This window comes from Bufo bufo, chromosome 9, assembly GCF_905171765.1.
Source record: "Bufo bufo chromosome 9, aBufBuf1.1, whole genome shotgun sequence".
Classification (NCBI taxonomy): Eukaryota; Metazoa; Chordata; class Amphibia; order Anura; family Bufonidae; genus Bufo; species Bufo bufo.
The window spans coordinates 174,750,585-174,767,141 of NC_053397.1; the positions used below are offsets into that span (position 1 = coordinate 174,750,585).

The window sequence follows — 16,557 nt, forward strand, 5'->3', positions numbered from 1 at the left end:
TTGTTTGGCTGTTAACCCTCGATGTGTTAAAGAAAAAATGGATTAAAATGGAAAATCTGCCAAAAAAGGGAAATTTAGAAAGGGTTAACAAAGTTTGTAAAATCAGTTTTGAGTAACTTGAGGGGTGTAGTTTCCAAAATGGGATATTTTATGGGGGGTTTCTACTATGTAAGCCCCACAAAGTGACTTCAGACCTGAACTGGTCCTTAAAAAGTGAGTTTTGGAAATTTTCTTAAAAATGTTAAGAATTGCTTCTAAAATTTTAAGCCTTCTAACGTCCCAAAAAAATAAAATGACATTTACAAAATGATGCCAAAATAAAGTGGACATATGGGGAATGTTAAGTAATAAATATTTTATGAGGTATCACTTTCTGTTTTAAAAGCAGAGAAATAAAAATTTAGAAAATTGCGAATTTTTCAAAATTTTAGGTAAATTTGGGATTTTTTCATAAAGTACAATGTGTCACGAGAAAACAATCTCAGAATGGCTTGGATAAGTAAAAGTGTTCCAGATGTATTACCGCATAAAGTGATACATGTCAGATTTTCAAAAATAAGCCTGGTCACGAAGGTGCAAAATGGGCCGGTCATTAAGGGGTTAAATAAAATGCAACTGAGAACCCAAATAGGTTGTCTGGTGTAGAAAATCAATATTCAATTCCATAATAGAAAAATTCTGACATAATTGAAGGGAATCCTTTAGTTAGGGCCTCTATTAGTTCACCACAGTGGAGAGCAGTTACAAAGAGAATGTTCATCTGTGGAGGATCCATTACATCAATGTCTTACACAGATAGCCCATTGATTTCATTGAGCACGTGTAATACTTAATACTATGTCCTAGGGTGGTGAATTGAAAAATTGTTGCCAGATTCTCACATAAATTACAACTGATCACTTGGGGTCCTAGCAGTAAGGTACAATATGATCCTTTTAATCTTGGAAAACTTGTATAAGGGGGTTGCCCAAAGTGGACAACCACTTTAACCCCCGCCCTCCGACTGATCATTCTGAATGGTATTCATTCAGGCAGGAAAGGACAATACTGTTTTGAACAAACATTCTTCAGGGTTGTGTGGCTGCAGAAGGGAGGCCACTTTTGAGGACTATTATATAGGCTACATTGGGCTAAATATATTGGGCTACACCTGCAACTTTGTGTTAAAGCTGACAATGTAAGCATTAAAACAAGACGAAGATTACAGCACTAGCCACAGTCCTTAAAAATGGGTGCCAGTGAGAGCTCCATATACTTGCAGGTTTCACATCTCATTCGTAAATGCTGTATCCATAGCACTGCAATCTTTGTCTTGTTCTAAAGCTTAGATTGTCAGCTTTCAAACTAGACCAATCCAAGGACACAGGCCTAGATGATACAAAGCCTGAGATAAGAAGGATTAAAGCAGCCATGGCTTTCTTCATCCAGCTGTGATCTCAGCTAGCCTGGAGAAGGAGAAGGGGGCGGAAGGGGACTTGCTGTGAGGCTTCAGGAAGAGAGAAGAGACACAAACCCTTCTCTCTCCCTGTCTAACTGTACATGGTTCCAGGGGGAGGGTAAAATGAATTCCTGGGCATGTTATCAATCCCCCTTTCCTTATCACTTAGAGAGTATCATTGCTCTGTGATTTTCAAATATAGGTGTTTAATTAGTTCTACAAAACAAATCAGTATGACAAACAGGGAAAACTGGGCTCCTGCATAGGGCGGCACTGTTCATGGGCATCACTGAAACAGGTGATGCCTATGGCTATTTTTTTAATCTTCTTCCCCTCTTCCTGCAAAATGGAAAAAATTAATAAAAAGTTATGGCCAATGGAACACATCGCCAGTCACATGCCCCTAATGCACTGGACCAGGAAGCAGAAAGTGTTGGAAGACAGACAGTGTTGGTACAGGGGTGGCAGAGGATCCTTGAGGTGAGACGGGGGGCCTACACTGAACTGCTTTCCCCGTTTCCAACATACTATAGATTTACTACATTTTCCACCAGCTGCCACTATAGGGAACATAGTGCAAAAATTTTTACATCTTTCATTGATTTCAATAGTAATTATATAATTTCCTAGGCACTGAGCTCCCCTCTGTGGTGACTATAAGCAGATAGTTTTTAATATACCTTGGAAAGTGAAGCAGGAGATTTATTAATGTATTTATATTTGTATGGTGGTCAGAATGAGCACCATATTTATGAAACACCTGTTCCACCTTTTCCGACTTAGAAGTTGAATAAGTAGGTAAGACAGAGTGTGACTTTTTGTTTTATTACATTTTTTTTCTTCCTTTTAATTTTTTTTAAAATTTGTCTGAAATCTGGTGAGACGTGCTTTACGATCTACATTGAATGGTAATATTTGACACACATGTACTGGTAAACTGAATAGGACAGGGAGTTCCATACTTTTTCTTTGGGGCCCTATGAGATCTTTGTACATCCCTGCCAATATTTCAGCTATCAAAAACCCTGGTAAGTCTGGAAGGAAGGTACAAGATACAAGTAGCCATATGAAGACACATAACCCTGAAACAGATGGGCTAAAACATCTCTGAAAATGTATTTCTGATTTGACTTTATCTACAATATCAGCTTCCAATGCCAACCATTTTATAAACACCCCCAACCCACCACTTTCCCAACCCATTCTACAAGATGATATATAGCGTATGCAATACCTGAGATACATTGGCAAAGTGTAATCAGGATCCATCATTGTAATACCAAGCACAGCTGCTACCCAATGGACGATGCTGTGCCTGGTAAGCGGTGAGTAGGCTGAGGCACTCACTGGAATCCTGCAGTCTCCTCAAACTATATAAATAAAATATCTGTGGATCACTCCAGCTGGACAATATGGAACAGGTGCTCTTGGTCTTAGTGGCCCACCCAGCCACAAGCAAATAATGGAAATAATGAAAAGATCGACCAGGCACTCTATATATGTAGCCAACAAAAATCTAGATATTTATTGAATGGATCTATAAAATCAATTATCTAAAAACATATAATAGCAGCATGAATAAAAAAGCATATAAAGTAATAGCAATCGACAATGGTGTAACAATATATCCAATAGCAGCAATGTGGCATAAATAATATCAATTAGCAGCAATGTGGCATATAAAGTAGCAGCGATGGGTATATGGTAGCAGCAACTAATGTATCAAATGGCAGCAATGATTATAGTCCATCCATATGAACCGCACACTGGTTGTGCGTTTTATAAAAAACAAATGTTCCTCTTTAAATACAGGAGGGAATATAAGAGCACTAGTTGAAAGCAACACTAATTAAAACCAACCATGGAAAACCGCCAAAGTCTTTCCATAAAATGAATTTCCTATATTCCGGATCAGAATGTCTTTTATTTTTCACAGTTCCACTCCTGGCTAACTGTATTAGCGCATATATATAGGTCACCAGTCTTTTCAGTGTAGCGGGAGAGACCAGAAGGTACAATGCAGTAAGCACTCGCGGGGGCGTCCCACCTACTTGTGATTGTTAGTTCAATGTTACCTTACTCTGGTTGCTTCACCTTTCCGAATGCCGACTTGGTGATCTGTAGTAAAGCGGATGTCAGCTGACTCTGTATCCAGTATCGTCAGCAGGCTCTGCGCTCAGTGAGACCAGGCATCGCCGGAGCCTTCGCTGCAGGAACCTAAATCAAATCCAGGGGAGACTCTTTGCCAGCATGCCGTTGCAAGGTGTAGTCTCCTCAAACTGTTGATTGGTGGGGGTGCAGGGTGTCGGACCCACACAGATCTGATATTGATGACCTATACTAAAGATAGGTCATCAGAATCTCAGAAAAGTCCTGTAAATGTTTCCCCTTAAAGCACTCTATTGTAGCTTTACCAGTATGTCTAGAGTCATTGTCATGCTGGAAAGTGAATCTCAGTCTCAGGAATTGCACTGTATTTACTGCCATTCATCTCTCCTTCAATCCTGTCCAGTTTTCCAATCCTTGGTAATGAAAAGCATCCCCACAGCATAATGCGGCCACCACCATGCTTCACTGTGGGAATGGTGTTCTTGGGGTGATGGGTTTGCTCCAAGCATATCATTTCCCATGATGGACAAAAAGCTCAATTTTAGTCCTATCTGACCAAAAAACTCTCTTACATGTGTTTGTGGAGTTTGCCACATCCTTTTTGGCGACCTCCAAATGTGTTTTCTTTAAGCAATGACTTCTTTCTGGACGCTTTTCCATGTGGAATGTATGACTTGTAGCCTCCTTATGGACAGATGCTTTCATCTCTGTTATGGATCTCTGGAGCTCTGCAGAGCTCCTTGGCCTTCATGTTGCTTGCTTCGTAGTGTTCCAGATTCAGGGGCCGTTCACAACAAGTATATTTATACTCACGTCAGAGGGACATTATTCAACAAATTATTTGACTTCGGGACTTAAAGGGGTTGTCTGTTTCCTTTTAGGTGATGGCCTATCCTCAGGATAGGCCATTACTATCTGACTGGGGGAAGAAAGGGGGAAGGGATCCTACACTCCACAACCTGATGATCAGCTAGTTTATGTAGCTCTATGGTCAGAAGTCAGAACAGGAGCTACACAGCACTGTCGACATTGTAGCGGACGATGACTTCAATAGGAGCAGCACTGTAGTAGAATGATCCTACCAATACAATGTTGCTGGTGCTGTGTAGCTCCAATGCTGACTTCCGTGGACAGACCTACAAGGACCAACTAATCAGTGGGAGTGCAGGATGTCAGACTCCCGCCAATCAGCTAGTGATGACCTAACCTGTGAATAGGTGATCGCATAAAAAACCCAGTACAATCCCTTTAATTGGCTGGACCAGACCTTATTTTGGGGTTTCATTTTGAAAAGGGAAAAGTGAATACATAGGCACTCCAAATTTTTATTTTTACTTTTTTTTTCATTACCCTGTAACTATTTGGACTATTTTACCAGGTCCATAACAAAATCGAAATTAAAATGTATCACAGGTTGTAATGCAACAAAACAGGAAAAAAGACAATGGGGTGAAATTTTTCACAAGGCACTGTAGATCACTTAGTATCATTCTCTGTATTTAAAGGGGTTGTCCGGGTTCAAAGCTGAACCCAGACATATGCCCATTTTCACCCAGGCAGCCCTCCTGACTTGAGCATCGGAGCAGTTCAGATTTTCTTCATCTTTGTTGCCTCTGGGCTGTTATACATCATGTTTGTATTTCTTTGTTTCCTAAAAAATATTGTATTGCTTTGATTTCTTAAAAAAAAAAAAAAAAGTGCTATTTTATAGGAATTAGGATGTATGTCTGTGTATTTTCTTGAGCAGTAATTAATGATTGAGCATAAAAAAATCTATATTGTCATTATTTCTATTTAGGACATATGACTATTCCCCTTGATTTGGTAAAATATGGATCAGTTAAAGAGGACCTTTCACCAGTTTGTACTTTAGAAAAGCGATACCTCACACTGTAGCCCATGTTCAGCAGATGTGATATCGCTAATTTTTTTCTTGTTCCGCTCCTCCGTTGCACCGATGTGCCCCTTATTCTGTTTAGGCGCGCTGTATGCTAATTAATAGCATCGGAACACCGGGGATGAGACATCAGCTTTTCATTGTGGGTGTTTCTTCTATCTGGCTGTGGCGCTGTCCAATCACAGTGGAGAGCGCCACAGCCAGATAGAAGAAACGCCCACGGAGAAAAGCTGATGTCTCCTCCCCGGTGTTCCTATGCTATTTATTAGCATACAGCACGCCTAAACAGAACTAGGGGCACATCGGCGCAACGGATCAAGAAAAAAATTAGCAATATTACATCTACTGAACATGGGCTACAGTGTAAGGTATCGCTTTTCTAAAGTACAAACTGGTGAAAGATCCTCTTTAAAGCTGAATTTGTAGACGTGTGTAACAGTTTACTCTATTAGCAACATTTCTGGTTTGCATACTGTCAGGATGATGACTACCATCACACGCAGAGAGAGTGCAACCCTTAACTGCCCGGACCCACTATCCCTACCTGCCTGCACAATTACCCTACGCAATGACCCACAACTGGACGACAGTCCCTACACTGCAATCTGTGAAGGGTGAGAAATAAAACAGCGATAAACAGACAAACAAACAGAAAGAGGCAGTAGTTGTCCAAAAAAAAAGGGTCAAACACCAGTTGGTCAACACAGTTACAAATACTATAGAGGCAAACGAGAAACCCAAAACATGCCAGAGAGTCAGAACCAGGAGATCTTATACGATACCAAAATGCCAGAAGCCAAAACAGTAGTCTAAGTCAAAACCAGAAATCCAAAGCCAGAGGAGTCTTTAATTACGCAAAGAAACAGTACCCCCTACTTGCCAAACGACAAGAAATTCACCGGCACCTGCACCCACTGGAGCCGGCCTTATATAGAGACCTGGGAATGGTGTCCAGCTGACCTTCCTACATGTTAGTTGGAGCTGTCAGATGAACAAGCTGACATCCTAATTCTTCAATGTGCTTCTTCATTAGCCCCAGGCTGAAAGGGTTGTATCACAGGAACCATGACATGTATCTTCAAAGGAAGCAGACCATGCCACTGCTACGGTGCCATGGAGGACCCAGAGCTTTCATGCAACTGCTACTAGGGGGAGTTCAAAGATTTTTACAGCTTCCATTTCAGTCAATGGTAACTGCATACATTTCTGTGCACTGAGCTCCTCCTAGTGGTGGCTTCAGCCAGACAGTTTTATGATACACTGTATGAGGGAAGCTGCAGACACAGAGCTGTATGGTGTAGGATTTATTAATGTATTTATACCAGTTGGTGTGGTATGAATTAATTGAGTTGAGCACAGAATGATCGCCATATTTATGTATGTTCTGCTTGCAACGACATTGAAGGTGGATAAAGTGGGGAGGTCAAGGTGACCTTTTTTTTTAAATTAAAATTTCTTCTGACCATTTACTGGGATCTGTCACATATCATTTACAATTGTCATGCCTTCTGTAAAAATGGTAGCCATAAAGTTAGTGTTCTTCTCCTTCCTCTATTGTCTTGAAGCTAATGATCATTGTTTTTCCCCATTCATCAGATCACGTTACCAGTGAAAGTAAATGAACAAACCTCTGATTGGCTGGCTGTGCAAGGCTCATTCTACAGCATGGCTTTCTTGCTCGTGCTCTCGCCCTTCTGTTCATTCACACATATAGCACCAGAAGTGATTTGTGTGTAATTTTAACAACTGGATCAGTATAAGCTGCCAGACTCCCCTCCCAGTAGTTCTGTATATAATCACATCTAAGTCATTGCTTCTCTATAATATACATCTTTTACTATTTTAAATGAGCAGACCACAGGCGCATTATGTAGCTAAAACCATGCAATCACTGACTGGACCATGATTTGTGCTCAGGAGCAGTCTGTAGCATTCAATTTACTGCTTGGAATTTGACATCTCAATGGAAATGACAGTTTTTGATAAATTATATGCTGCATCTTAGTAGAAACAGTTCATGTCCTGGCATGGTCAGATGGTAGTCTGTCAAGATGTGTGCATTTAACAGATGATAACGCAGTAACAAATTACTATGGACATCCAAATGTGACAGGTACAGTGCATTCGGAAAGTCTTCAGACCCTTTTTACTTTTTTCACATTTTGTTATGTTGCAACATTGTGCTTAAAAAAATAAAATAAAATAAAAAATCAAATTTTTCCCCCATCATTCTGCACGCAATACCCCATAATGACAAAGTGAAAATAGAATGTTCTTCGTTTCCTTCTGACATGACACTTATTATTTATTTCAAAAAGTTCAACCTTGGTTTCATCAGACTAAAAGATCTTATTTCTCACAGCCTAAGAGTCACTTGGATGCTTTTTTGCACACTCCAGATGGGCTTTCATGTGTCTTTTACTGAAGAGAAGTTTCTATCTGGCCACTAGGCCATAAAGTCCTTAATTGTGGAGTGCTGCAGTGATGTATGACCCTCCCATCTGCACACAGGATCTTTGGAGCTCAGCCAGAGTGACCATTGGGTTCCTAGTAACCTCTCTTACCAAGGCCCTTCTGTTCTGATTAGTTAGTCTGGTGGGTCAGAAGTTCCAAACTTATTCTATTTAAGAATTGTGGAGGCCACTGTGCTCTTGAGAACTTTCAGTGCAGCAGGCATTTTTTGTACCCTTCTCCAGATCTGTGTTTCCCCACAATTGTGTCTCTGAGCTGTACAGGCAGTTCTTTCCTCATCATGGCTTGATTGTTGCTCTGATATGCAGTGTCAGCTGTGAGACCTTATATAAAGAGGGCTTCATCTTTCCAAATCATGTCCAATTAACTGAATTTACCACAGGTGGACTCAAATAAACGTGCAGAAACATCTCAAAGATGATGAGGAGAAATGGGAGGCCCCCAGAGCGTGTGTCATAGCGTCAAGTGTCATAGCAAAGGGTCTGAATATGTATGTACATGCAAAATGTTAGTTTTCATTTTTAATTCATTTCTAAGATTCTGTTTTCACTTTCTAATTAAAGGGGTTGCCCAGGTTCAGAGCTGAACCCAGACATATCCCCTTTTTCGCCTCGGCAGCATTTCCTTTTCTCGAGATCCGGTGACGTACCGGGGTCTCCATGGGTAAGCTAGGTGGAGAATTCCTGTTTTACAGGCTAGGGCAGCACTAAAGCCCACCCATTAGTGCTGGTGACCCCACCCCGCTCAGTTCTAGGTGGAAGCCTCCACCTAGCTTACCCATGTAGAGCCCAGTATGTCACCGGATCTCAAGAAAATGAAATGCTCTGATGCTTGTATCAGAGGGGTTGCCTGGGTGAAAAAGGGGATATTTTCGGGATCAGCTTTGAACCCGGACAACCCCTTTAAGGGGGATTGAGTGTAAATTGATGGGGATAAAATTACCGGTAGTCTGAAGACTTTCTGAATGCTCTGTATATGTCAAACATATCCACATCATATATTTTGCCCAACATATGACAAAACAGTGTTATACCTTTTTCTTGCAGTTATCATCAATATCTTTGCACTGAAATAAAACTACATTTTTACTTTGTAATATATTTTTTTTACATTGGGAGTGAATGGGCAGCATTTACTACTATATGGCATTCAGTTGCCTCTGTCTGTAGCATACTGTCACATATACATGAGAAATAGCAGGATGTAATTTTTTAAGGACAGCTCAATTACTTTTATTTTATTTTAAGTACTTTAGGGAAAAAAAAGAACTGAGTGGTATCTTCAAAGGGGACTTTGCAGCAGTGCGTATCGAACTGCAACAGTGACTGCTCCAAATGTCAAACTGTGCTATTTCGAGAAGGTAGTGGTTATGTTTATAGCAGATGTCTTGGTGAATGTTTTATAACTGTTGTGGGGACTCGCTCTGGTAGACAGCTTAGCTAGTCAGGATTAGCGGACGCAGTATAGAGGCAACAACAAGTTTTTTGGATCAAACAGTTCAGTGTTTTATTCGCACTTTAGGCAAGTGACAAAACAAGCAGTCATAATCAAACAAAAAGTCACTTTGCGGTGTTGGTGGTAATTCACACCATGCGGCAATTCTGCCTCAAAGAGTCCTTGCTGATAGCAGCACCAACCTGTTTTCACGCCAAACAGGTAGCAAGCCTTCATCCAGACACAAGGCTCCCAGATTCCAACACAGAGACCTGGCTTCTGAGCCAAGCTGCCTATTTAAGGACAGCCAGGTGCTGCCAAAACCCGGACCGGCATTTAAAATCTGGTCCGGTATTTAACCTCACCTGGCTGTACATCAGCCCAGCAGCACATGCTGGGAGGTAAATACCTGTTTTCCCAGACCAAACCTCTCACTGTGTCACATTGTACATTGTAGCTGAAATCCACCCCTGGAATGTTTTAAGTGCACATTATATTGAAATATGGCCTGTACTGAAAACAATCTATATGCATTATTTGGTACTTTTTTCTCTCGGCATAAAACAATTGCACTCCAGAGGTCTGTCTGAAATACACGGTTCAATGTTTTCTCATTAGTTATATGGAGCGAGCATGTTAACATTTTTCAGGATTATTTGCCCATTGGGGGCACTATTCCACTGGAGCCTCAGTCAATCAATACCAGAGCTTTCCGTTTTATTGGCCCATCTGTGAAGATGCTCTACAAGAGGGCTGTGATATACTGGACTACACTGTAGTCACTTTCTTCATAGTGGGTGATGCAGTCTGTGTTCTGCCTTTTTTTTCAGGGCACAGATGGACTGTTGGTCCCATGTTCATATGTGCCCGCAATACTGAGAAAATGATGTTTTAATATATGGAATTGAGCCTCTAGGAGCAACGGGGGTGTTGCCATTGCTCCTATGGGCTCTGCTCACAGGTGTGATGATATTTTCACTGCCTGGCCCTGTCAATCAAAGTGGAGAGGGCACAGCAGTTGTAGAGAGAGCTGAGACTCTAGTAGTAATGGCAACACCCCCGTTGCTCCTAGAGCAACATTTGCATATAGTAAAACTTCATTTTTCTCAGTAATGCGGACACATATGAACGTAGGACCAACACAGATGTCTTCAACTGCCAAGTGCACATGTAACAGGTCAGCCAGTGTCATAGGTACAAATCTGACAGATTTGTCACAGCAGTGTTTCTCTTCTTACTTTAAGAATTTATGATTCTATTGAGCATTCAATTAATTGTCCCCTTTAACAGCAGCATCTCCTTCCCCCAAAAGACAAAAAAAAACCTATGTCCTGCTAGCTGAAGCAGTCACAGCAGGACTTCCTCCCAGTAGTCACAGCATATCCCTCACAGTGGTGGTTCCTAACACTGCCAGAGGCTGTTTTGGATGCTACTTTGCATAGTACCCGCCTCCAAAACAGCCTAGGGCAGCGCAATATACCACACATTTGTGTCGGTGACATCACCAGGCTCACTGCTAGGAGGAAATCTCCACCTAGCATAGTTATGTGAAGCCCGATACATCACCAGCAGTAAACAAACAGACCTCGCCTTGCGCGATGCAGCGTAAGGGTACTTTCACACTAGCGGCAGGACGGATCCGACAGGCTGTCGGCTGTCAGATCCTTCCTGCCGCTATTTCACCGTGCCGCCGGACTGCCGCTCCATCCCCATTGACTATAATAGGGACAGGGGCGGAGCTCCGGCGCAGCACGGCAGTGCACGGTGAGAGGCCGCCGGACTACAAAGTTGGACATGCAGTACTTTTAGTCCGGCGGCCTCTCGCCGTGCACTGCCGTGCTGCGGCAGAGCTCCGCCCCCCGTCCCCATTATAGTCAATGGGGACAGAGCGGCAGTCCGACGGCACGGCGAAATAGCGGCAGGACGGATCCGACAGGGTGAACAGCCTGTCGGATCCGTCCTGCCGCTAGTGTGAAAGTAGCCTTAGGCAAGTGGAGCATCAGAGCAAGTAAATGCTCCAGTGTTCCACTCATATATAGTAAAAGAATAAAGAATAGCTTATATCCAGGTTCAGCCCTGAACCCAGAGAACCCCTTTAATTAGGTTAATGTACTTTCAATATGAATATTAGTTAGAGAGGAATATAGGAAGGGCTCCAGCATTTTTTTTTTAAAAGTGGAGTATTTGGGGGAAAAGCACCCTCTTTAGAGCTATATAAGACATTGTGATATGGCTGGATGCTGTTATTTTTGAGGGGGAGGGGAGGTGGGACAAGGAAGATGGGGAAATGTAAAAAAGTAAAGAGAACTGAGTGATGTATGGTAAGTACCGTATCAAATATTCTATGTGTATTGAATATCTTGTTCTTTTCTTTAACCTTTTTGTAAATGTATGTGCTAACAATAAAATACAATTTAACAATAATATTTTAAAATAAAATTTGAAAATAAAAATAATAAAACAAAAGAACATTTTTAAATGAAAAATCATATACAGGCTATCGTTGTTTGACAACCTTAGCTACGTGCTTGATAGCCCTGATTATATGCCACCAGCCACCCTGCTGGTCTATACAAGAACATTCTCGCTATCTAGCAGCCCACGAAAATATTTAGAAGGTCATTTAAAGGAGGCTATGTGGTTGAAAAAGATGACTGATACATCGGTGAACAAAACATATTTCTGTTTTTCAGGTATGAAGAAGAAGTGCCAAGAAATGTAAGGTAATTAACCATTTATTAATTTTTTATGTAGTAAGTATGGATACATTGCTCATTAGTGACTTTCTTTTAGTCTCATCCTCCACACACATAGAAATGACGTACTGTGCAGTGATTTTATGCTGTGCCTGCTTGTATTTGATATGCATCGTATACTGTAATTTAAAACAGATTCTCTGGTGGGGTAAAACCTTTTAGATAATGGGCAGAATGGGTTAAAAAAATAAAAGAAGAATGCCCACTTAGTTGGTCACTGGCCGCTGACTCATTGGTCAGGAGTTTCATGCCACTTCTTGTGTGTTGAGGCTGGACCTTGAATAAGGAAGGCAGGGCGAGAGGTTGGTGAAAAGTATGATCCCTCTCCATTTATTTGTATTTAGTTTGGAATAATGCTACTGGCAGAGACAGTGTTGAACTGGGATTTCTAGGGCCCACCAGTAAAATTCATTCTGGGGGCCCACTATACAGCTACATGCAAATACTACCTGCTCAGACAGCATCAGGACACTCAAGATGATTGATTATGGGGGTCCATGAAGCCACCTCAAAAAGGCAGGTCCCTAGGGATACTGGCTGGCGTGCCCCTGTGCCTAAAAGTCAAATCATCTGCCCGATGCATCTATAATAATAATTTGGGTAGTTTAATAGTCTACCCAGGACATAGGATGGTTGAGATGTTGTATGATTCCTATCTGTGTATAGTGTGGTCAGTGTATTGTACCGTGTGCCGCTTGTGCAGGGGGTAGGGCACTGGGGGCCCATCTTTGCTCAGGGGCCCTTCATGGGATTGGGGCAGAGAGGATTGGAGAGGCTAGTCACCTTACTTTATTATGCCTTTTATTTATTTTTCTGCCTTCTCTATCATGGAGAAATCGCATCAGGCGTACAACATCAAAATGTGCTTGGACATTCATTAGGGGTGTGTGACATGTAAATTAAAGTCTGGAAAATACTTGTATTTCCCATGAAATAACAATGCTGGTGCTTCTTCTCTACTAAAACAGACATGTCAAGATTGTGGACGGGTCTTTTAGTAGGCACCTGGCTGTGGTATGAGGCTTGAATAGTCTTGCTGGTACTGAAACTGCAACAATTTGCTATTCGCCATTTCAGGCCCTATTCACACGTTTTGCGGTCCGTACTTTTTTGCGGGCTCCATTGTAACAGTCAGCAAAACGGACAAGAATAGGACATTTGAAGGGCCGCGGAACGGACATTTTTTGTGGCCCTCATTGAAATGAATGGTTTAGCATTGTATCTGCTAAAAATGCGGATGCGGACCAAAAATACAGTCGCGTGAATGGAGCCTAATGAAGATGATGGCCACATAGAACATGTTATATACAAAGCCTCTGGCATTACTTGTTCTTGCTGCCATAATTGGGTGTTAACTGTAGCTGCTAGCAGAGATGTGAATATTACGTGTGCACTAGCTGTTGCTGTGAAGAGATGATACGGCTGACCTGATATACCGCACCATTGAGTCTAGTGCAGATATGTTTACTCGTCATGATCTACAGATGTAGCAGAGTTAACACACACACTTAGAGAGTTATCACATCTAGTTCATGCGTTGTGACTGTTGACTCTGCTACATCTGTATTTAGATTTTAGGTAGCAGAGTAGAACATTTTCAAAGTGAATCTAAAATCGAAACCATCGGTCGGCAACCTCCAGAACTCCAGTTGTTGTGAAACTACAACTCCCAGCATGCATACTTGTCCTGTTTTTCTCAGGAATTGTAGTTTCACAACAGCTGGAGTGCCGAAGGTTGCTGATCCCAGATCTAAACACAAACACATGCATCAAACCTAGCCTTACACAATTACTCAACACTTAAAGGGGTTGTCCGCTTTTCCTTTATCTTCAGGATACGTCATCATTGTCAGATCGGTGGCCGATCAGCTGTTTGAAGAGAACGTAGCGCTCCTAGGAACGCTGCCTACTATTCACGATTTACGTAACTGCTCGTCGTCGACATTGCAGCAGTGAGTAGATGTGATTCCCCGTTCACTTCCATGGGACAGCTCTGTCCTTTTGCCTTGAATAAGAAGGAGACATCCCATTGTAGTAATGGGACGGGGGAGCTGTAATTACACCTGTTCGCCACTGCATGTTGACAGCAAGAAGGTAAACAGAGAAGAGAACAGCACTTTGTATGAGCACTGTGGTCTCTTCAAACAGCTGATCAGCGGGGGTGCAGGTAGTCAGCCCCCCACAACCTGACGGATAGGTCATCAATATTACTAAAGCAGACAACACCTTTAGGGTGCATTCACACAACCGTAATTCTGGGTCCGCAATTTTGCGGATCGAGTGCAGACCCATTTTTTTCAATGGGGCAGCAAAACATGCGGACAGCACACGGTGCATCCATACTTCCGTTCCACAGCCCCGCAAAAAAAATAGAGCATGTCCTATTCTTGTACACAAGAATAGGCATTTTCTATACAGCGCCAGCCATGTGTGGTCCGCAAACACACACAGCCATTATCCGTGTTTTGTGGATCCGCAATTTGCGGACCGCAAAACACTTATGGTCATGTGAATGCACCCTTAATGTAGATTTTAGCTATGCAGTGTTAAAAAATTGTGCAAAACATTGCATGTCTTGACTAAATATTCCTAATATATATCTGTATCTACTAATGTATGTGTATGCTCCGTCAGTCTAGGGAGAGCATTTAGATTTTAGAGCAAAATAAATCTATTTTACCATGTTTTCAATTAAGTGCTTCAAATGAAAAAAAAATCTTATCCAGAAAACTAATTTCCAGCGTTTTAGATAATAGATCCCTTCCCAATGCTCATTAATTATAATCAGTATCCTGATTATTCTTCACCGGCCCAAGGTTACAGAACTTGGTAATTTAACACTAAAATTGTGGGTTTGTCATTGCGCTCAGCAGTTAAATTACTTTAAATTGACTAGGAATATTTTTCCCTTGCAGTTTTAATGAATATAAAAAATGTGTTTTCACCAATTCTGCCCACCTGTCATATCTGAGAGACTCAAGGAGCGCGATGGGCATTAGAGTTGACAAACAATGTCTAAAGAGTCTCATGCACGAGCAATGTTTATTATAATAAGACTTTGCGTATTGTAAAATTTACCTTGGCTACTGAGTAATATAGGGAAGGATGTTTCGTCAAATAAAAAGTGACAGGTGGACACTCCCCTTTTCCCACCCCTTTTCCTGCCCACTCCTCCCACAACCCCTCCCAGTCCTTCCCAAAGCGCCTCCCGTCGCACGCCCCAAACCACACCTAAACACCGCCCATTCAACGTCTCTTATTCTGATAGATCTGATATTGCGTCAGTAATTCAATTAAGTTTTAATATCTTTAAAAATAAAATGATATTAAGCTTGTATTAACCTCTTACTAAGCCATTATAAATATTGACAATGGCTAATTGATCCATCTATCTTTTTTAAGCTAAAGGACCTTTGACGATGTCACCACAGGTCCTGGAAGTAAATACTTAAAAAACATTGATTATGTTTAATTGTATACGGTCGTATATTGTTAGATCTGATGTCATGTCAGTAATTTAATTAAGTTTTAATATGATATTAACCTTTTACTAAACCATTATAAATACCGTATTTTTCGCCCTATAAGATGCACCGGCCCATAAGACGCACCTAGATTTTAGAGGAGGACAATAAGAAGAAAATATTTTTCATTACACATCGGGTCAGACCAGCAATCAGACCCCCAATGTTAATAAGACCCTCAATCAGACCTCAGATCAGACCCCCATGCTTCAGATCAGCCCCCCAGCCTCATGCATGCAGCCCCCAGCCTCATGTATGTAGCCTCAGCTTCATTTATGGAGCCCCAGCTTATGCAGTCCCAGTTTATGCAGTCCCAGTTTATGCAGTCCCTGTTTATGCAGCCCCAGTTTATGCAGCCCCAGCTTATGGAGCCGCAGCTTATGCAGTCCCAGTTTATGGAGCCCCAGCTTATGCAGTCCCATTTTATGGAGCCCCAGCTTATGCAGTCCCAGTTTATGGAGCCCAGCCCCCAGCTTATGCAGCCTCAGATCAGATAAAATAAAAAAAAGCACTTACTGTACCTCTCCTGCTCCTGGACGCCGCCGCTCCTCGCCGCCCGCGATCTTCTTCCTCCTGCTGTCGGCTGTGCTGTGAACCAGCGCGCATAGCGTGACGTCAGAGTGCCTCACGCTGTGCGCAGCCTGCACAGCCGAGGACCAGGAAGCGGTGACTACAGAGTCTTCACCGCTTCCTGGTCCTTCGGTACTAATAAGCGCTTCCATCTATCTATCTATCATTCTATCACATATCTACCTATTTATCTATTACCTAGATAGCTATCATTCTATCTATCTCATATCTAGCTATTTATTTATCTATCTATCAATCATTTTATCTATCTATCTATCACATATCTACCTATTTATTATTATATATATCTATTTATTTATCTATCTATCTTTCTATGTATTTCTCTTCTAATATCTA

The 16,557-nt window shown here is 41.7% G+C and overlaps 1 protein-coding gene across 1 annotated transcript in view; it reads left to right on the plus strand.

Moving 5' to 3' along the window:
• LOC120979833 (IQ motif and SEC7 domain-containing protein 2-like) overlaps positions 1–16,557 on the plus strand; it is a 347,471-nt gene that overhangs the window by 145,033 nt on the left and 185,881 nt on the right. The window contains exon 2 of the mRNA XM_040408788.1: positions 12,044–12,073. Coding sequence (XP_040264722.1) covers positions 12,044–12,073 — 30 coding nt within the window. The remainder of the gene's footprint in view (positions 1–12,043; positions 12,074–16,557) is intronic.